Source organism: Equus przewalskii, chromosome 32 (genome assembly GCF_037783145.1).
Source record: "Equus przewalskii isolate Varuska chromosome 32, EquPr2, whole genome shotgun sequence".
Taxonomy (NCBI): Eukaryota; Metazoa; Chordata; class Mammalia; order Perissodactyla; family Equidae; genus Equus; species Equus przewalskii.
The window spans coordinates 13,137,121-13,159,877 of record NC_091862.1 but is presented as its reverse complement, the minus strand read 5'-3'; the positions used below and the strand labels follow the sequence as shown (position 1 = coordinate 13,159,877).

At 41.5% G+C, this 22,757-nt stretch overlaps 1 protein-coding gene across 2 annotated transcripts in view; it reads right to left on the bottom strand.

Moving 5' to 3' along the window:
* Positions 1–17,930: 17,930 nt before the first annotated feature.
* The window catches only part of CNKSR3 (CNKSR family member 3), an 86,433-nt gene continuing 81,606 nt past the window's right edge, over positions 17,931–22,757 (bottom strand). For both annotated transcript variants that reach the window (XM_008529093.2, XM_070603225.1), the window contains exons 11-13: positions 22,350–22,558; positions 21,740–21,829; positions 17,931–19,298 (exon numbers count right to left, since the gene is read on the bottom strand). In XM_008529093.2, coding sequence (XP_008527315.2) covers positions 19,000–19,298; positions 21,740–21,829; positions 22,350–22,558 — 598 coding nt within the window. In that variant the 3' untranslated portion in view covers positions 17,931–18,999. The remainder of the gene's footprint in view (positions 19,299–21,739; positions 21,830–22,349; positions 22,559–22,757) is intronic.

Genomic DNA, 22,757 nt, shown 5'->3' with positions numbered 1-22,757 from the left:
ACCAGGGGAAAGGGGGTGGAGGGTGGGCACAAGGGGTGAAGGGGCATACTTACATGGTGTATGACAAACAATAATGTACAACTGAAATCTCACTATGTTATAAGTTATTATGACCACAATAAAAAAAAAAGAAGAAGAAGAAGATGTCCCAAAGGAAGTGATGTGGGCAAAAAAAAAATGCGTTAGAGAACTCTGAGAGATACTCCTCATTAAACCACAAAGGATAAAATGTTGGGAGCTGATTCAAACTTAGAAAGGAGTACGACAATTCTCCAAGACACAAAAGACGCGAAGAAGGCAAGCACTTCACAAATTACTCTTGATGAGTTTTTTACAGAGAAGTAAAATAGTTTAATTCTCAGTGTTTCTAACAGTTTAAATTACACGGTACTAAATGTATATCAGTTATACTATTTTCTGCATTTCCCTATGCATTTATAACTGACAGAAAGAGCGCGTTTGAGGTTTTGAGAAAATTTTTTTAAGTTCACAGAAGAATAGGAGCTTTTTCCATTAATTATTAAGATCACTTTGCAAAGTGCCGGCTTGCCTCATGGTCCTGCGCCGCCCTCTCCTTCCTTTCCCCTAAAAGCCTCTTTCAAAGAGGAGGTATGTTTGCATTTGCTGAGAGTTAGGTGACTCGTTGGGCAATTTTTGCCTCCTTGGGTCCTAATGGGTGAGACTTTGTGTTGTATGAGCAAGGCTTGGGCTCCACACCCCAGGGCTGATGTAAGAATTTGCCCCCAGGACCACTTTCCTGTCCATTTTCGACTCATCACTCTCTGCTCACTGTTAGAGGTCCCCCATATTCTTACAAACCAGTGATGCCTGATAAAATACCTTCACTGTGATTAATGCAAGACTTAGTTGTAGAGTAGCAGGAAGGTGTTTCAAAGTTCGTAGTAACCCAGACTGCTGTGCGTGGAAGTCGTGGTTTCCTAATTCTTGCCTCTGGTCTTGCGATAATGTCTCCCTTCATTGCTATATTCTAAGGAAGGATTGCAACAAATCTGGTTCCAGTGCTAATACCCTTTAAAAATTTTATTATCTATGACAGTTTCAAAATTCTGCCTTGAAGAAGTTGAGATTTGTTTTCTAAATTCTTCAGGCATGCATGCTCAATTTCTACCGTGAATATCCATATGATGACTGACAGCCTAAGAAGAATGTAGCCTGGACAGTCTAAGTCCCAACCTCTGTATTTTTCAGATGAATGTACACTGCTTGGTATTTTACTCTTCAAAGATTAGCCCTTGATTACCTAAATCTACTTTCTGAGCCCTAGTCATTAATAAGGTTGTAAGAATTTAAAAACACAAACATCCTCTCTCCCTCTATTTCTTATCTTATCCTTCATTCATTCATGCCCCGCTGTAATTCATGCACTGCTTACAAATCAGCATCCCCAACTCAAGCTCTTTGCATCATCTTGGTTTCCTAAACCCTAGCGAAAATTATGCAGTGAAGAAATACTTTATTTACTGAACTTGTGCCTCACCTTAGATCCTATTCTGATCATTCTTAATAACTAATTCTGATTCCTAGTTGATCATCATCACTTGGTATATTAGCTATCGATTGCTGGGTAACAAATCCTCTAAAATTTAACAGCTTGGAGAAGCAATAAACATTTACTTCTTCACCCAGTCTCTGCTAGTAGGAAATTTGGGGATGGCCAGTTGGGTGGCTAGGGATCTCATAGGAGGCTGGTGTCAGGACATCAGCCGGGGCTGCTGGCATCTGAAGACTTGATTGGGTTGAGGATGTGCTCACTCGCATGGCTGGCAAGTCAGAGCTGAGTGCTGCAGGAAAGCTCAGTTTCTCGGCAGATGGTCCTCTCTGTAGGACTGCTTGAGTGTCCTCACGACATGACAGCTCGTGTCCCTAAATTCAGCGACCCAAGAGAGAGCAAGACGGAAGACTCAGTGTCTTCTATGACCTACCTCAAAAGTCACATGCTGTCGTTTCCACGTATCACAGGTCCTCTTTATTCAACGTGGGAGGAAATTACGCAAGAGGATGAACACTTCGTGATGGAGATCGTTGGAGGTCTTCCTGTAGGCTGACCACTGTGCCTGACAAATATTTGTCCTTTGAAAGGGGTATAAAGCCAAAGATCCCCAAAGACTGAAGCATAATGGTTGGTAACTATTCCATCATGCAGAGAAAAAACAGAAAGTAAACTTTTACATTTCCTCTGCAGAAGAAGATGATTTTGCATTTTTGCAAGAAATCTCATAGCTTCGGGGTTTATCACCTTACATCTTTTTTGAGATTCCAAAAATGAAATTACATTTCATAACTAAAGAGCGAGAAGCAGCAGAGTGAATAGAAACAATGGGGTTGTAGCAGAAAGTTGCTATTCAAAGGTTTCTAGGTATTCATCTTGGGAGTCTTTTGGTTTAGTTATTTTCCGCAGAATAATAACCTCCATTCAATGAACAATTTTCTTGCCCTTCTACTTCTGACAGTAACTGTCATCATAGAATAGTGGTAGACTACATTTTGTTTTGCTTTGCCTTCTGGAATGCTTGATATGATGGCACCCACAGAGTTTCTGGAATTTCCTTACAATCTTCTAAGGAGGTAGAAAGCCATAAAGTCTAATTATAAAACAATGTTAGCCTTGTAACTGCTAGGCTTAGCAAGCCAGAAATCTGGCAAAGTTCAACAAAGCAGTAGTTTAAAAATATTTGTCTAAGACTTTGTTTAGCTGCCAAACCATTGAAGAACCGGTGGATTTTTTCACAAGGTGCATCAACATCACCAAGCAATCTTCTCCACGCCCTCTCCTCTCCCTGAATGATGAAATTCAAGACATTGGTGAGATACTCTACCACCAGAATGTCCCAGACATTTTCCTAGACTTCCAGCAGATAGCAAGAAAGCTGTGATCCTGCCCTCCCAGCTGGCAGATCTCTGTTCAGTGTGGGAAACCTCTTAGGCCTCGTGGTGGTTTTCATATCTGCTCCCCTTTGTCAGCTAGCAATAAGCTGTAAAATCCAGTGATGCAGGAATTCAACTAGGAGGCCTCTTCCTTACTCCACCCCTTCTTCCTCCCCTCACCCCTTCTTTCCTTGGAACAGCACGCCTGGGGAGGGCAAGTGCTGGCTCTAGGAATGTTTCTCCTTTCAAATCTTATATGTTCGGAGTCTCATTCTGTCTAAATCCCCAAATCCCCAAATCCACTCAACATTTCAACATTTCAGATTTTAGACCCTTCATCCTGCTGGTGCTGCAGCTGTGCGATACAATAGCAACCTAAAGCGAATCTCAGCCCCCGGTAATTTACACAGAAGAGGCGTGTCCGGGACTCCACCACAGCCTGGAGAGCTGGGAACAACTGTCCTGGTGCCAGAGAATGACAGCCTTCCAAGGAAAGGAGAGTTGGAGTGGCAGAAACAATGGCTTTTTCAAATGGGCTCTCTGAGCTTACACACATTCTAGGGACTTCTTCTCCTGAGGAAGAAAAAAGTAGTCCTACTCCATCCAAACTCCAGACTTGCTCAATTTGTTATCTTACTCATATGCATCAACTTCTCTCCTCCTCTTATCTATCCCTCAAATCACTCTGAATTCTTTGAAAAGAACAAGGCACAATGCAAAAGCAGCTAGGGTTATGAAGTGGAGCGGTTAGTCTATTTCATCTTAAAATAAATAAATTTCCTAAAGAAATCTTTTTTTAATTGAGATATACTTGACATAGAACATTATGTTAGTTTCAGGTATACAACCTAATGATTTGATATTTGTATATATTGTGACATCGTCACCACAAGTCTAGTTAACATCCATCACCATACATAGTTAGAAAATTTTTTTTCATGGGATGACAAATTTTAGGATCTACTCTCTCAGTAACTTTCAAATATGCAATACAGTATTATTAACTATAGTTATCATGCTGTACATTACATCCCCAGGACTTAATTATTTTGTAACTGGAAGTTTATACTTTTTAAGATTTTATTTTTCCTTTTTCCTCCCCAAAGCCCCCCGGTACATAGTTGTATATTTTTAGTTGTGGGTCCTTCTAGTTGTGGCATGTGGGATGCCGCCTCAGCATGGCCTGATGAGCAGGGCCATGTCCGCACCTAGGATCCAAATCAGCGAAACCCTGGGCCGCCGATGCAGAGCATGCAAACTCAACCACTCAGCCACGGGGCCGGCCCCAGAAGTTTATACTTTTTCTCCTGCTTCACCCATTTCACTCACTCCACATTCCCCACCTGTGGCAGCCACCAATCTGTTCTCTGTATCTATGAGGTCTTTTTTTTTAAGGTTCCTCATATAAGTGAGATCATATGGTGTTTGCTAAAGATATCTTTCTACATCACAAATTAACAATCCTAAAACCTTCCATGCAAAAGCAATGTTAAAGCACTTATGGGTTACATAAATACAAAGACTCATACAAAATTATTAGCATTTTGCACTCCTTTGTCCCTCTTCCCTAACAAGGAGCATGCGTTTCCTACTGCATCCTTCCACCTGTCAGTACCTAGGATCAAAAAGGACAACAGACATTCCCCAAAGTCCAAAGGCAAGTTTCCCTTTCCCCTTCAGAGCTCTTCACTTTTGAAATGGGACTCAGTTAGCAAAACCTAATTTTTTTTTTTTTCTTTTGAGGAAGATTAGCCCTGAGCTAACATCTGCTGCCAATCCTCTTCTTTTTTGCTGAGGAAGACTGGCCCTGAGCTAATGTCTGTGCCCATCTTCCTCTACTTTATATGTGGGACGCCAGTCACAGCATGGCTTGACAAGCACTGTGAGGTCCCCACCTGGGATCCGAACCGGCAAACCCCAGGCTGCCAAAGCGGAATGTGCGAACTTAATCACTGCACCACTGGGCCAGTCCATCAAAACTTAAAATTTTAAAGGAAAAAAGAAAAAGTCTCTGAACAAATATGGCAATTATCAGAACATGGGGGGTAAGGTAGTTTTTTCTATTTGAATAAGAATTATTAAAAACCTGTTTACCACTCTAGCAACTGCCCTGTGAGCGTGCCAGATTGTCTTCTGTTTGTTCCTTCAAATACACTCTTCTTGAACCGCCTGAACCTCCCCTCTATCCAGACCCCTGCCTTGGGCCAGGAAGCTGCCCTCCATGGACCACTCCATCAATAGGGCTCTCCTACCCTCTGGCTTCTGGCTGTGCCCTGCCAATGGGGGGCTACTGACCCAAGGAGAGAAAGATGAGGACACATATGACCCTCTCTGTCTCTCTCTGCCTCTCTTCCTCCTCTGAACTGTCAGTGATCTTCTACCAAAGATCATGGTTCCTAATGGGCATCCTTCCCTCTCCTACTGCCACCTTCTCTCTGGGTTCCAGGGACCTCTCCCTCTCCTAATCTTTAGTCTTTCTTGCTGGTCCTGAAATGCTTCACGGTCCTTGTGGTATCTCTGCATCTGCCAACACTTTTGTAAATAACCCATTCATGAGACTCTCATCAATGACCCCTTTTGAGAGCGTCATCTGTTTCCTGCAGTGACCATGACCAGTACTGTGCATGATTGGCTTTTTTAGCTTTCATATCAATGCATCAAGCATATCATTCTTTTCCAAATGAAAAATAAATTACAAAGGAAAAGAATCAGCCAAACATAGTGTGCACAACTCTTCATAACTAATAAAATAATTTAGGCATTACCTCAAAGAAAATTAAAGAAAGATGTTTTCTTGTGTACATTATTTAATTGAGGCAATAGGAAAGGAATGTTAAGAAAAGCAGGAATGTTTGTCAAGTTCAGGGTATATGATAAACAGATTGCTGAATGTTGAAGTCACGTGAGTAATTCACAATGGATATGAACATGCATTTATAACAATTCTACTTTTAATGAAACACAAGAAACTGACAAGCTATGGAAATTAAAAACATACGTGTTCAATTATTTTATTCAGCCTTATTTAAAGAGAAAGGTTTCCTATAATCAAATGTATTGTACATTATTTTTTTAACATCTAAAATAATGTCATCTGAATAAAAGTGGCCAGAGACATAATGGCTGAATTTTTAGGGGATTGGACTCTTTCTCTCTCCCAAATACGTTTAATTAGCTTTTCAAAATAAGCAGCTAATTGCCTGGATGTATGAAAGAGTAAGGGGTTCTCTGAATTAAAAAGCAACTGCTATTCTCTGGTGTACAGAAAAATAAACAGAACACAGGATCGAAGGACTCATAATTTAATCTTTGATTCTTTATATATCATCATCAACATCGGTCCATGTGTGTCCCTTTTTTTACTTTTTAAATTTCATTTTAAAAATAATAAAATGAATACCTATGTGCCCACCTTCCTAACCAAGAACAAGAATCTTACTGACCCGTCATGAATCATGCACACCTCCTCAACACGCCCCAGGTCTCAGGCCCTCTTCACCTGCTCTGCCTCAGTTTCTGCCCATGCCTGACCAAGTTACCCAGGCTACTCGGGTTCCCCTGTCTAGGGCTGATGAGCTCAGGATGTCCCCTTGATGGTCAACCATGCAGCCAGGCCGTCCACCTGCGCATCCAGGTTCCTAGCTCCTCCTGCCCTTTTTGGACTCAGACGGAAGGCCACACTGCATGGCATGGGCTCTGGCATCTCAAGCAGCCACCAAAGAGGCTAGGCGACACAATGTGAAAGTACAGGGACCTTAACTTCCCATGGGCAAACCTTGACCAATGGGAGACAGGAGATGGGAAGCACCCAGAAGGTAATTTCCCTTTTCATCCTCCCTCTTTAAAGCTTTCCAGAGAAGCCCCACTGAGTGGGACACAGTTGCCTAGTGACCCCTCGTGTCTCCTCATGGCTCATCTTGAAGTGGTGGACAATAAGGCTGGGCATCACTTTGTGTAGTTTGCTCAGGCTTCCCTAACAAAGTACCACAGATGAGGTGGCTTACACAGCAGAAATTTATTTTCTCAAAGTTCTGGAGACCAAAAGTCTGAGCTCAAGGTATCAGCAGGGTTGGTTTTACTGAGATCTCTCTCCTGGGCTTGTAGATGGGCCATCTTCTCCCCACGCCTTCACACGGTCCTCCCTTGGTACACACACACACACACACACACACACCTATGTCCAAATTTCCTCTTATAAGGGCACCAGTCAAATTGAATTAGGGCCCATCCTAAAGTCCTCATTACTTCTTTAAGGATCCTATCTCCAAATATGGTTACATTCTGAGGTACTGGGGGTTAGGACTTCAATACACGAATTTGGGGGGGACATAATTCAGCCCATAACACTTTATAGTGCCTCACAGCTTCTTTTGCCTCACTTCCCTTTTTTCTCACTCTAGTTGGGCTGGGTTTTTACCTTACAAATAAAGCAGCAATAAATTTAACCTTGACTCTGGCAAGAATTAGGCTAACACAACAATCCATTCCGTACACCCTCCTGTGGGTATGCTCTCCCGGCCCCACCAGAGGTAGCCAACATCCTAAACTCAGGGTTTATCATTCCCTTTCTTTGCACTTTTCACTTATATGCTGTGTTTGAATAATATTTTCTCCAGTTTTACCCGTGTTAGAGTGTTATAGGGTGTTAACTAAATGTTGAAGTCTGGCACTTACTTTTTCCACTCAACATTACATTAAGAAAATTCATCTCTCTGATGTGAACAACTGTAATTCATTCATTTCCACTTGCTGCAGATTATTCCATTGTAAGAATAAACCACCATGTAAACATTGTTTTGTTGATGGACACTAGGTTGTGTTGTGCAAACAAAGGCAGATGGCCTAGCAGCACATATAACAGGCCTGCTGGGGACACTCAGAAAAAGCAGCAGCTGAACATTCAATGTTGTAGATTTCATGGAGGGCACTGGACAGAAATCTAACAAAGCCCAACCCCAGACTCCAGGAGAAGGTACCTAACCCTAGTGAGGCTTTTAAGCTCCATGTTTAAGGAAACACCAGACCCTCTGCTGGTGTCATCAGAAGTTGTGTTTGCGGCTGAGTGACACTACCAGCTAGCAACAGGACTTGCTTTGTTAGCATCCATGGCAGGGGGACAACTAGCTCTGCCCCCGCTGGTTGCAGTGGAAAATGGGATTCGATCAGACTTTATTGACCTAAATAATAGATCATTGCCAATTTCCATGCAGCCCTGCAGGAGCCCAATTCCTTTTCTGGGATTCCAGCTTGTAGATCAGTCTTTGACACATTAGCATTTACCTATCAGGTGGTTATCATTTTATTCTCCAGAATATATACCCAGGAGTGAAATTGCTGGGTCATCTGGAACACGAGTATTCAATGCTAATTTAACCTCACACCAGCAATGCATGAGGTCTCACCTATCCTCCTAGCACATCCCCCTAGTATTTTCTAGTTACGTCATTTTGGCCAATCAATTAGGTATAGAAGAATATCTCCCTGTGGTTTTGATTTGGATTTCCCTGATGACTAATGAGTATCCTTCCGTATGCATATGGACCATTTGCATTTCCTTTTGTGAAATGCCTTTTGCCCATTTTTGCACTGGTTTGTCTTTCTCTAATCAATTTGTAAGAATTATTTATATATTCTTGATGCTAACCCTTAGGATTTGTTATCTTGTCTCAATTTGTAGCCTTTTTAATATTTTCTTTACCGTGTCTTTTGATGAACAGAAGTTCTTAAGTTTAATGTAGTTGAATTTATCAATTTTTTCTTTCATAGTTGGCCTTTTTATTGTCTTGTGCAAGAAATCCTTCCTAATTCCAATGTCACAAAAATACATAAACTTCAAAATGATGCATGGACCAAAGAATAAATCATAATGGAAATTAAAAATTAGTTGGAACTGAATGAGAATGAAAATTCTACATTCCAAATCTTGTGAAATATAGCAAAAGTAATGTTTTGAGAGAAATTTATACTTTTAAGTGTTGATATTAGAAAAGAAAAGTTGTATGCTGATGAGCTAAGTATCCAACTTAAGAAACATGGCAGAGCCCATTAGTCCTCACCAATAACCCTTTCCCAATCTCGCTGGCAGTTAAAGTGGCCATGATTGTCATTTCTAGGCCAAGTTGTTCAACTATGAAGATTTACTTCCCCATGTCCCACACCCCAATCTACCCCATGAATAATGCAGAGTAAGCTTGAAACCCCAGGTTGGAGAAACTACAAGATGGTCTGAGTCCCTGAGTCACCAGTTGGAGGAGGGCCATCAACGAGTGTTGCCCAACCTGGAACATCCACAGTAGACTTTGCATGAGGAAAATGTACGCTCGTAGTGTGTTAAGTCACTGCGATATTGGGAGTGTTACGTCGTAAGCCTAAAACAAGAAGTGAAACAAACAGAATAAATCCAAAGGAAATAGAAGCAAGGAGAAAATAACAGAGCAAAAATTAATGAAATGGAAAACAAAGCAGCAGCAGAAAGTCTCCACCAAGGGACAGCTAGCTGTTCTTTCCCGAACCTTAGAAAAGCCATCCGCTAACTGCCCAACTCTGTTCATAGTCTCCTCACCAAATGTATTTCCACCACCACATGCTGCTCAAAAGAAGAACACACTGAAAGCCTATGTATATGAAGCTGCATGGGCTGGATTATTTGTTGCTTATTCCTCCAACTGCCAAATAAATGTACTGGATTTTCTCCCACTGCAGGAACCAAAGGGTGGGAAATGCACAGAGCATAGACAGCAAATCTGGGAACAGAGGTAACTGTGGTTTGAAGGGCATCAAGAAAACACAAATGCAAAAGAGCAGAGCAAGAGGTCAAAAGTCAGAGAGCAAAGGTGAAAAAGGGCAAGAGGAAGAAGGCAGGCGGGGCAGGGGAGCAGGGTTTCCTATGGTGCTGAGGATGAGTGCTCCTCATGCAAGGAGAAAAGACAAAAGCAGAGTATGGTCATTTGGGTGCACCAACTGTTTTCCACTGCCAGGAACAGAATTCAATCCCATCTTTCACGTAATAAGGGTGGCCCACATTTTCAGTTAATTCTACAAGAGTGCTTTTGATAAAAGCACCCAGATGTATTCGGGGAAAGCAGCTATAAGAAGGTCCAGTCATCATTAATGCAATTTGCAAAGGAGTTTCTTTATTTAATTATTTGATATTTCTTCCTTTTAATCTGTTTTTCTTTATTGAACTGCATCATAGTTGAACATCTCCTGCTACTTGTCATCCTTTTGGAGTGCAGGGTTCCTAGGGGAGCAGAATGTCTGCTGGTTTTCGTACATCAACAAAATAGCCTCCCACAGACTCAAGTGAGCCCAATGTAGCAAGGAGCAAAGGACAACATTATTTTAGAACTAGACTTTCATGTCTCAGATGGCATCAGCAGCGCAGCCCGTTGTCTCTAAAACACAGCAACAATATTCTCAGTAGTTCCATCACCCGACCCCGTGGGATGAAGGTTCTTAGCAATATTTCATGGTCTAGTCAACAGCCTTAGTATTTATACACTTGGTTTTCTCAGGTCCAAATCTCCTTCAACCAAACGTCATACAACTGGAATGGTCTTCCCTCTTGCCTAAATTTATAGGAACATTCTTTTGCCCCTATTCCCTACTACTAATTTTTCTATGCCTCATTTGAAACTGCCTGCATGAGTCTTAAATGAGTCCTCTGTAGACTTCTAAAGGGCTTACATTCCCAGCAGTTACTGTAATCCTGGAACCAAAGCAGCTGTTGTCGATGGCCAAAGTTTATTCTTCCTATAAATATGATTGAGTTCTGACACCTGGTATAATGTTTTCTTTAGAATGAGAGCCAATGTAATGAAATTCTATACATAGTAGTCTGCAAAAAAAAACCTTAATATAAAATCTTTTTTTCACACAAAACTTTAATAATTTTTTCTAATTGTTTTCTGACTACACAGTCATTAATTTTACCATCCAGTTACTTCAATAATATTTTCTCTACCTACCATGTGAGTTATATATTCCCTGCTTTAGAAAGGCTCATATTCTAAGCTACAGAGCCAAACATCTAACTAACAGGATGAGTCAAGACCATAGAAAAACAGGAGAGACCAATTAATTCTGTCCAGAAGAGGGTCAAGGAGAGCCTGGATGACCTTGGGACTCACTTCGGTGACCAGACCTGGAAGGATGGGTCCATCCTCAGGATTTAAGAATCCAGAACTAAGAGCTAAGTCAGGATTTAAGGAAGAGCGTGAGCTAAAATTAACCAGGTGCTAATTAAAACTAATACACAAACCAAATCTTACACCCTCACATTTGTATTTTATGTTGTCTACAGAGTATAATTCAATTAATATCACTGAATATCCTCTCTGGGGGCCTTGGTGGCATTCCTTCATTGAGAGAAATCTGAAAAAATCAGCACTTCCAAGTAAAATACAAACAAGATTAGCTTAAACGTTCCTCCATTTATTTAAATGCCCTAAGAGCAAAAGGAGAAGCAAACCTTGAAAGGTTTGGTTTAATTCTTTTCTTCTCCAAAAATCAGGTTCTAGGTTTTTTTGTTTGCTTTGGTTTTTGTAATTGCTCATCTGGTCTCAATGCCCATGGTCTACCCTTGGCATTGCCACAAGCACAAACAGGACAAAATGCCAAGTCAGTCAATCCACTGTGACGGTCTTCCCTTTTTCCTAGGAATTGAACAAATTATTTCCTAGGAAATGAACAGATGAGTAGACCAAATTTGAGGGTCATCATTACATGTTCAGCGTAGTCAGGGGTGAGAGATCCAGGGAGGCAGACAATTAGTACAAAATGCAACCATGACACAGGGCACAGAACAGAACTGAGTTTTGCCAGAAGGAGAAATGAAGGAAAAAATATGACTCTGTCCTTGGGGCATCTGCAATGTACTAGGCTGAATTGTATGGACTGCTGATGATGTAGGTTTTTATTTTAACATGGCCGACTAACCACACATTCATATAGTTCTGCCTATAGAGGAAGAAGGTAAACACAGGAGCTCAAGCAGTGCTGGGTCCAGGAAGCTCACTGTAAAAAGTGTAGCCACAGTCCCACCACCATCGGACGGCACAGATAAATAAATCTCAACTCACGGGCAATCAGAAACGGACTCTATTCACCAAAGTCTTTCCAGAAACAACATTCATGACTACTGTGTCTGTATTAGCCAAGCATCTGTTGGTCTGTGCTCAGGTTGGCTGATACGCTGCACGTGCTCAGATGGTTGGAAGTCACGCACAACGCAATAAACCAAGTGAAAGCCAAGACTAACAATCATTTTCCAGTTCCCTTTGTCCCTCTCGTAGTTTCTCTTTCCCAATTTCTCCCTGGACCTAGCAAAGCATTAGTTAGCAGAAGCATCTGAGGACAACCTTCTTCAGCTTCCACAAAGGCAACGCAATCTGTTAGTTTTACAATTATGGAAGAGTTCCTTTTCAGGAGAATTTTCAAAATAGGTACCACTCTCCATGTTTCCTTTTTTCCTAACTATATGACACACAGAAGTAAGTTCGGGGGTACCACTTCAAGCCGGGGACAGGAGGCAGAAGTCACTCAGCCAAATAGGAGATGGGGAAGATGCTCAGATTTCCTTTGTCCTCATACATCATTTTGTTGAAGAAAGTTGAGGGGATTAAAGAGAGAAGACATGCTGATGACAAATCAAGCCAATGTTAAAATAATACTCTATTATTCTGAGTGTGTCCAATCATAGACAGACTTTTATCATTTCTTGAGTTCTGACTCAGCCAGAACTTCTGAGTAATGGAGATGTGTGCCAGTAAAAACCACATTTTTCAGGCCACAGACTACACAGCAGTCTTCTGACAGTGTGACAATGGTATTATTTTGCTGGTTATGGACAAAAGAATGAGCAATTCTCTGCTGACTGGCTCCGAAGGTCATATTTACTAGAGGTTAAGATGGTGTAAACACTCCTAGAGTATTTCAACGAGAGTCAACATCTATGAAGTGCTGTGTGCTAGACCATACTAAGGGCCTTACAAACATTATCTCCTTTAATCCCCATAAGCCTAGGAAGTAGCTTCTATTATTATCCTCATTTCATAGATAACTGGGAAAGAGTGAGATAAGTAACTTGCTTCAAGTCACAGAGCTTAGAAGCAGTAAAGAGGGACAGCTGGATTATGACTTCAAAAGCTGAGCCCCCAACTGGTTCTGAATACTCGATATCAATTTCCAGAAGTCAAAGACTTCTAAATTAGTACTAATTCCTGAAATCTCTCCGCTCTTATCTTGGCACAGCCTCAGTTGGAATGACAGACAAGTATCTATGAGAAAGAAAACGACGCAACACTACAACATTAAAAGGACAATTTCTTACTTGAGAGACAATATTCCTTTCTGTTAAATTTCATCTTTAAAGCTCTTTCATGTTTCTTTAAAATAATCAAAATGTTCAGACCAAGATATGTCCGAATGGTGAAGGAATAGCTCAAAATGCCGTCTCATCACCCTAACAATAAAGTGAAATGGTAAATCTCTTTTAATGGGTCTAGTCAGTGGAAGAACAAAGAAAATGGAGTTTTTTCCTGATGTGTTTCTCTCTTTTTAGTCATTCCTTCACAAGCATTTGAGTACTTACAATACGCCGAGCAAGGGCAAAGAAAATGATGAGAACATCCCTATCTCCGGATCCCTGGATTCCAGAAGCAATGTACCCCTTCTTTTTTTAAAAAATACCTTTGAGGTTTATCTCTTAATTTTCTCCTACAACTTCAGTTTCCAAACTTTTCGAAGAAACAAGAAGCTCGGTAAAGGAGAAGGAATGTAATATTTGGCTGCAAGCGTGACATGCCTGCTCAGACTGTGAACTGTCTTTCTCAGAGCTGTGACTCCAGCATGGTTGGTGGGATCCAGAGAGAAAGTAGGATTAAACCCCACCTCCTTCAGTTGGAGCTCATGTTTTAAATCTGAGGTCCATTGTAAATTGACAGCACATGAATAGTTGATCAACTCAGAAGATAAGCTTCATAAATGTTGCCACAGAATTACAGAATATGCTTAGGGATGATCAGGTTACAACCAGAATCTTGTCCTTAATAACCCAACATCATGCGCATTTCCACGTAAGCAGAGAGGAGTAAGTGCCCCAGAGGTTCTGAAAGGCTGTGTGTGCCAGCCTCTTGGCTGAGTGACATTATTCTGTTGATTATGGACAAAATTTTCTCTCTCCTCTTTCCAAATCAGTAAGCCATAGGCCATTATCCTAGAAAGATTTTTGTAGTAGGAAAAAATTATCTTCTATAAACACACACACACAAACTGGGTTTGGGATAGACCTCACATCCCTAAAACCAGAGAAAAGCATGGTCTTCTAGCAAATCTGAATTTGATGTAATCTTTTTTTTTTTTTTACTTACGTTAAACCTTCTGTTTGTCAAACTTTTGTCAAACCAGCATACTTCTAGCAATAATTCTGGCCCCAAATAAAACCCCAAAGGCAAAACTTAGCAGTTGAGACATTTCCAGAAAATGATAAGGTAAATTTTACAAGAAGATTCATATTTTTTCTAATCCCATACCCTAGAGGTCATAAAATCTATTTTTTAATCCTTTTGGGTATCACCAAACATGTACTATGGTTCTGCTAGGCTTGATCCATCATGCAAGGCCTTCCACATATTTGAAGAAACATGAGAAAGGTCAACTTTTGTGTACTCTTTAAGCTGGTTTTTAATCAACAGACTTTTAAATACTCACCTTCCAGGGGATTAGCATGAATGTATTAAAAAAACACAAAAGCAGAGTAACTCCAAAAATGAGTAAAATCAAATGTCATTAGCCAAGCCAAAAAGCGGCCATACCAAAAGTAGTTTATTCTTTTTCAAGATGTTCACCTTCCAGATAATCTCCAAGGAAGTAGCTTGCCGTGGTCTCATCCCAAAGGAAAGGATGCTGTGATTGCATTCACAAGCTTGGGAGCAAACTGTGAACCACTTGTCTGTAAGGACCAATCACAGATACACGGAAACATCCAAAGTAGGCCGACATGGCCATCCTATTGATGCCCTTGGTGGCCAAAAAAAAGCAACAGGATGTTTATTCTTTGCCGGTAATATTCAAGCGTCAAACAGAGAGATTTACTTACTCAAACTCTATAGGGGATGAAAAGTGATGTGTAAATAAATACCTCTTAGGGTTTTCTGAGGGTCAACAAACTGAAACTTGAGGATATTCATGGTCTTTGGGCCAGATGGCAACACCGGCTTGGCTCTTACGGGGAAAAAACAAAAACAAACCCCACAAAACAAATATTAAAACTTCAGGTTTGGGGAGGAGAGAACTAAGGAGAGAGAAGCAGAGATAGAAAATGGACGGATACACAACATGAAGACTGAAACACCACTCAGGGATGCAACAGGTTTCTTTTAAATCACTTGTTCTCAGAGGGATGGTACTGCCCCCTAGAGGCAGTTTTGGAAATGTGAGGGCTTATGAGGTGCCAGCAATGGGGAGGGTGCATGTAACAGGCGGAGTTTGGATGCTACACAAGCCCTGTGAGTTCGACCCCTCTCAGCTAAGAACTGACCCCGCTCAGCACAACTTTCAATTGCCCCACCAAATGTTCATGGAGATGGAAACCCACTTTAGAATTATCTGAGGCTATAATTTTATTTTACATATAAACACACAGGGAATTTTTAGCCCGGTTTTAATATACATTGGCTTTTTCAGGAACGCAGATATTCTATAAATCGAAGGAAGCCTGTACAGTAAAGTGATTATGAGCAAGGATGCCAGAGCTAGATTGTTTCGATTTTAATCCCAGCTCTGCCAGCATCAGCTGCGAATACTTGGAAACTTCCTCATGTAAAATGGGAATGACAGTGGCATCCACCTCATAAAGTTGTTAGGTGAGTATTTAGAACAATGCCAGGCATCTAGCAAGCATTGTATGTGTGTCGCTGTTGGAGACCTCTGCTTGGTCTGGAACACTGGCCACATTTTAGAAAAGCATATTGCCAACATCAATCCTGCTCCTGGTGTTGAGTTGCCAATATGGCCGGACCGCCCTGGTCTGCACTTGCAGCTGCCACATGCCTGGTGATGTTATATACAGACGCAAGTATGTGCCGTGTTATTTCATTGCATCTTGTAATATAATCATCCTAGAGGATTTACATATTAAAACAGTTATTTCATTATGAAATATCTGTATTTGTTTATATTCCACTTAGGACATTATATTGATGTGTACGTATAGAGGTCAGTTATATTACCCGTTAATTTCATTTGGGAACAGTAAATGGGGGTGATGCTTTTATGTGTGAAGGTAGTTTTTATCATCCATGACTTTCATTTAATAATTGTAGTGATGTTATAGAATATTTTTTATAAAAAGTGGTGTGTGTTGAGTTGGGTCTGGTAGGGTTAAAAAAGAACCACTGTTTTGGGGCTGGCCCCGTGGCCGAGTGGTTAAGCTCATGCGCTCCGCTGCAAGCAGCCCGGTGTTTCGTCAGTTCGAATCCTGGGTGCAGACATGGCACTACTCATCAAGCCACGCTGAGGCAGCGTCCCACATACCACAACTAGAAGGACCCACAATGAAGAATATACAACTATGTACCGAGGGGCTTTGGGGAGAAAAAGGAAAAAAATAAATCTTTAAAAAAAAAAAAAAAGAACCACTGTTTTAAAGTATCGAATCAAAAAGCGTCATTCTGCATCTTCGTACGTTAACAGATGTCCACCATTAAACCTGGATTGCTTTTGAGACAAGCAGTTTCCATTAATTTCTAAGAAATTAGTGTGAAAGTACTGTTTATATATCTCAACAGGAGAAATATATACAAACTTTTTTTAGCAGCAATCTCTCTCTCAAACACAATTCAGGAGAAAGCTCCAAATAAAAATAAAAATGAAGCTGGGGAGGCTGACTGAAGAGAGAGGACTCAGAAATCTCTCTGGTCTTCTTTTAGGGCTTCGGGGAACAGAGTCTAAAAAACACTCATCTAATACAGTAATTTAAGCTGGGCACTGCCTACAGTTAGGACTGGCTGCTGAAAATTCATTTTGAGGACGCTCATTTGATCACAAGTGGCATTTTTTCCATAGAAAAGGGGCTAACCTTCAGCTAAGACCTCCAAAGCTGCTTAACTCATTATTCAGCTGAACTGCAGCCCTCAGAGTCCACCCGCCCCCCCAGCCAGGGAGTGAGAGGAAGTGTTGCCACCCCATTTTCTGGGCATAAAGCCAGCTCACACTAACAGTAAAATGGGCCCGGCTGGCGCGCCTCCTTTTCCATAGCCCCCTCCCAGTCACCAGGGCCCTATTACCTGAGCTCCCCGCCCCCACGCTCTGCCCTTATGTTGTGTCCTTCAGCACCCAATGAATCACACTTTCCCACCCTCTCTACCCATTTGCCAAACTCCTTTCCATCCCCCACGAAACACCCACGTCTTCTCTGCAGTTCCTTAGAGACTGAAAGGAACCCATACACGAGGGTTCCTAGTTCCTTTAAGCCCAGCAGAGGCATCTGAAAGGGCAGATGTGTGCTAACTCTAGGGAATCTCCAATTCATTGAATTTCAAGTCCGTTTAGCAAAGTAAACAATCCCGGGGGGGAGGAGGAGGATATTTTTGTGTAGGGGACACCAGCTCTGCCTAGGAATATACCTCAGAAAATTCCCCGAATGTAATTTTACTTTCCAAGCACTTCCTCAATGTCCCTGTTTCTAATCCATAAAATCCCAAAATGTTTGGGAGGGTTTATTTTTGCTTTTATTTTTTTTTGGTGAAGAAGATTGCCCCTGAGCTCACATCTGTGCCAATCTTCCTCTATTTTGTATATGGGACACCACCGAAGCATGGCTTGATGAGCGGTGTGTGGGTTTGTACCTGGGATCTGAAGCTGTGAACCCTGGGCCACGGAAGCAGAGCACATGAATTAACCACTGCGCCACCTGGCACACCCCTATTTTGCTTTTTAATTAAGTGGCCCATGGTGGCCACTTGTGAATCTGAAAACACTTTGAAGACTCTTTTTCATTAGCTTTGTCAGTGACGCAAAACAGAAATATTTCAATTACATGTGACTAGGAGTAAGAAAAATATACAACTATATTTAAAACACTTAAATTAACAAGATAGTACTTTTCCATTCTAACAAAATCTCATACATTCAGTTTAAACAGGAGTTAATATCCAGACACGCTTATCCAAAATAGCTGATGCTAGTTGAAAATTAGTGACCATGAGACTTTCCGAGAAATTTCTAATTAGCAAAATGTGTACAATTTTAAAGAACTGTCCATTCTTTTCTGGAAGATAGACATTGAACAGGTCAAAATGCAAAACTGATGTATCTCTCATAAACCTAAGTATTGTTGCTTCATCTTTCTGAATGATACTTTGGCTGTCAGCAAATCTTATAAATCTTTCTTTCTCCTTAAAGATAATAATATATAACGATAACAACGACACCCCTCACAAATAACCATAAACTTCTTGGTGCGTAACAAGCCCTATCTAAATGTGTCCCTGTGTTTCTGTATTAATTGACCTATACTGAGAGATCATTATGAAAAGGGGATTAACCAAGTGTAACAGGTCTACACGTAAACCTTTGCTTTGAAAGAATATCAGACACTTGCCACATCTTACTTCAAAGTCAAAGCTGCTACACTTACAAATACGGTATATAGCTTGAAAAATCAAAACAAAAAATGTTTTCTCCACTAGCTTTTTCAGGTGAAGAAGCTGGACCACAAACCAACACATCTGTGTGACAATGGCCACCAATTTTAGTCCCACTCCCAAAAACAAACAATGCCCCAGTTCCTTCTAATGACCAAAACATTCCTGGCGAGGCTCCAGTTTACAGAGTGAGTGTGTCTCTGTGTTCCGACCCTAAGGAAGCAAGAAAAGCAGACTCTACCCATTTCTCTCCTCCTGTCTCCACAAACCAGCATCTCAGATCCTCTGGATTTGTTCCCCTTCATTTACTTCAAAATTCCAAGAAGGGCAGTAAGCAACTTTCAAAACAAAAAATGAAATCGTATAAGGTCACTACATAATACTGTGGGTGAAATCAGAGCAGGTCGTCAGCTGAAGGAGCAAGGCACTTGGTAGCAGGAGCCACTGAGGAGTCCAGGAAGGGCCGGGCTCAGTGAGTCAACAGTTTCAGGCGAGTAAACCAGCTGACCAGCAGGGACGGCTCTGTAGAAGAGGACTTGGCTGCGGAGGAGCCGGCTTTCTTTTTGGTCCCTTCCTCCTGGAATGGAATCGTGGCGCTGCTATGGAGATCTGAACTGATGTAGCACCTGCTCCCTCGGATGTAGTCTGCGCCTCGGACCAGCTGCCTCTCCGGCATGGGTCTTGAGAAACGGTAGGGAGGAGAGGCGCTTTCTTCGATGATCGGAGGGATCCGCTCATTGCTGAAATACCGGCAAAGGGCGTCCTCACCTGTGTGCAGACAAAGCCCACGAGTGCATTAAAATAACCCGTCCACTGCCCACTGCTGTTCAGCGGCCCGCAGCCTGCTCAGACTTCTGACGCCCTCTGAAAGTGGGTAACACACCCTGCCCTCCTCCCTGGGAGGGGCTACAGGGCCTCGAAGATGGCCAGGCCCACCCCACTGGTGTTAGAAAGCAGAAATGGTAGAGGTTCATCATACTTCAGGTTGCTTTCACACCTAAGAGGTAACGAAGGGCAGAACAGATTCACAGCATGCTGGCGCTTCCTTAGCAGTGTCAGAATTTTCATAATTTCACTTGAAATCAAAAGACAAAGAGAGAAAGCCACATAATTCTATCACTCCTTCCCCATCTGTCCATGATCTATGCAGGCAGCATGTCACAATACTTCTAGAACAGTGGTCCTTATCCTGGAGCATCCCTAAGGAGCATTTAAAAAGGTGGGGGCACCTTTAAGTGTCATCCTGAATGAAAGCCAGGCTCTATTCACCTTTAATGGATGAGGTTCAAAGATTTTACTGCTCTGCAATGCTCGGGACGTTTCCAAACAAGGAAGAATGACCCCACCCTAAACGTCAGTAGATTCTTTGGGATGAGGGGGGTGCTGTTTAAGAAACAGAATAGAAATTTAAAATGCAGGGCACTTTGGCAACACATAACATTCGTTTGATTCAGAAATTCCACTCCTAAAAATGCGTGAAGATCTACATACAAGGATGCTTTCTGGAGCACTATTTATAATTGGGGAGGGGGGGACAGAAAATAAATGTCCAACAACATAGCAGACTGAATCAATAGATGCTATCGTCATTAAGATGGATGACTAACGCAGCTATTTAAAAAAAAATGTTCCAGATAACATTCACCTTACATAGTATTATTGAACATCTATTTCTTCCATTTTGCACATTTTTTCCAAGTGTCTAATAAGTAAATATAGCAATAACTGGAAGATACACAAAAATTCAGAGTAATTATTTCTAGGTTGGGGAAGCAGATTACAGTTGAGTCTTATTTTCTTGTACTTTCTAGATGTTTTTAAACTACTTGTTTCGCTTTTGTAATCAAACTGAAAAAGTTACTTTTAAAAAGTTCTCATTGTCAAAAAGCGACATATCGTACAAGTCTGTATATGAAACGTCCAGAATAGGCAAATCCACAGAGACAGAAAGTAGATTAGTGGCTGCCAGGGACCGAAGGAGGAGGGAATGTGGACTGACAGCTAATGGGTCTGGGGTTGCTTTTTGATGTGATAAAATGTTCTGGAATTAGATAGTGGCGATGGATGCACAACTCTATGAATGTACCAGAAACCACTAAACTGTACACTTTAAAGGATGAGCATTTATGGTATGTGAGTTATACCTCAATAAAGCTGTTGTTTTTTTTTTAAGTGCCCATTGTGAGGAAACCTTTCATTCTAAAATGACCACAGAAGAAAAATGTGGAAGGTGAGATAGGGCATCCAGTATTTTCTTCATATCTCGATTTCACATTCCTTACCCCCACTCCCAACTCTTAACATATGAAGGCAATAAAAGGCTACATGGACGCTCAAAAGGCTAAAAGAATGGCAATGAAGACACTGACATTTCTAAATCTAAACAAAGGACAGCCCTGCCACCTGCTGACTGCTCCTGAAATTTTCACATGTCAACTAAGGGTATCTTGGACCTTAGCCAGGTGTCCTCTTCCTTTTCCTCATTGGCATAATCCAGGTGGTAGGGGTGTTTGGATGACAAACTCGACCCAGTCCCGGGAAGATGGCAGAGGTTGATTGCTTTGGAAGTTGGGCCTCCAAAAATTTATTTCTTCTTCCTTTTACTACCTAAGGTCTCCTGTACTCTAACTTTCTCTGTTTTAGCACTGCAAAAGCAATGTTATATTGTCCTGCCAGCATCGATAATCAAATATGATCTGGCAAAAAATAAGAATATTTATAAACATTTCCCTCAAGACGAGGGTAATAACTACTAACTTTAATAGCAAAGTGAATTAAATACAAATTTCTTTTCCCATAGCAATTACTCTCTAACACAAGAAGGATATGGGACCAAAACAATCCATGTCTGTTCATCAAAAATCAGACTCCAATAATAATAGTCAGAAAATTTAGGAGGAGATTATTTAATGAATAATGTATCTTTACTTGTTTAGAAATTGGACTATCAGTGTCTACAGCCTTTTAAAAACACACAATACTAATGAGGACATTTATGATCACTAACTAGGACTATATAATTCTGCTATTCTAGAAATAGGGGGGACCTTAGAGATCTTCAGCATTCCCGACTTTATAAATGAGAAGATGGGACTCAGACAGACTAAGGCCTCTATCCAGTTATTGCAATACATTTAGGAATAGGGCTGAAAGTAAGGCCTGGGTCTTTTGACTCCCTATTTGAAGCTATTTGCTTAAGTTAATCTCACCTTTCCTCCCATGACCTCGAGGTCTTGCAAAAGGGTCCACAATCCCCATCCAGCTCCCATCCGCAGGCATGGACAGAGGCCGGGGCTTGCCTTCAGAGAGAGGGGAAGGAAAGCGACAAGTCGACAGGGTTTTTGGACATTAGCAAATCCTCCCCTTTAGTTATAACTTAGGAAACGCCCCCCCCCCCGCCCCCCCCGCCACCACCAATATGACAATCCCTTAAGCATAAGCAAGAACATGTTTTAAAACCAGGAAAGTATTTTAAGGCATCGTCTTTCCAAAGCAAGCAATGAGGGCAGGGGCGTTCTGAACTTGTGTCTGCGGGTATACAGAGCAGAGCAACTCCAAGTTAGAACCCAGGCACTGAAAGTTAAAACTGTAACATGATCTCACCCCGCTGGGCTTTGATGCCAGGCAGAGTGATGACTCAACAAGGCTGTATTTCAGAGACACAGAAAGGTCTCATACTTAGAATTTCATTGAGGTTTATGTTTTCCTCGGATTACCCGTAAAGTCTGCCAAATTCATCCAACAGTTCCAAAAAAGGAAGGGGGTGGGGAAGAGAAGAAAAAGCCAACGGCAGAACAAAACAAACACTCGGAAACGTACCATAAGATGGTGTTTTCTCTCTCATTTTTGTGGGCAGAACATTGCTTTCCACCGAATACCCAGGCAACTGATCCGAGTCAGCGATGGTAAATCTGCGTCTTCGGCTTTCCTGGTCCAAGAAGGAATTGGGGGACTCTGAACCCTTAGGACCCGGCAACGGCTGTTTACACTTACTGAATCCTCCATAAAGAAAACTTCCGTTCTCATCCCTGGAAGATGATGGGCGATAATTAAGTTGTTCTCAAAGATCCTGTCATCTGAAGAAGCAGAGACCTACTGCCTCCTGCACACATGAAAAAATTTAAATCCTCCTCTTTCACGGGAGGAAAAAGCATGACTTTTTCAATCCCAGTTGCCCCTCAAATACATAGAGATCCTGTTAAATGAGAATAGATGCCATGATCCTAT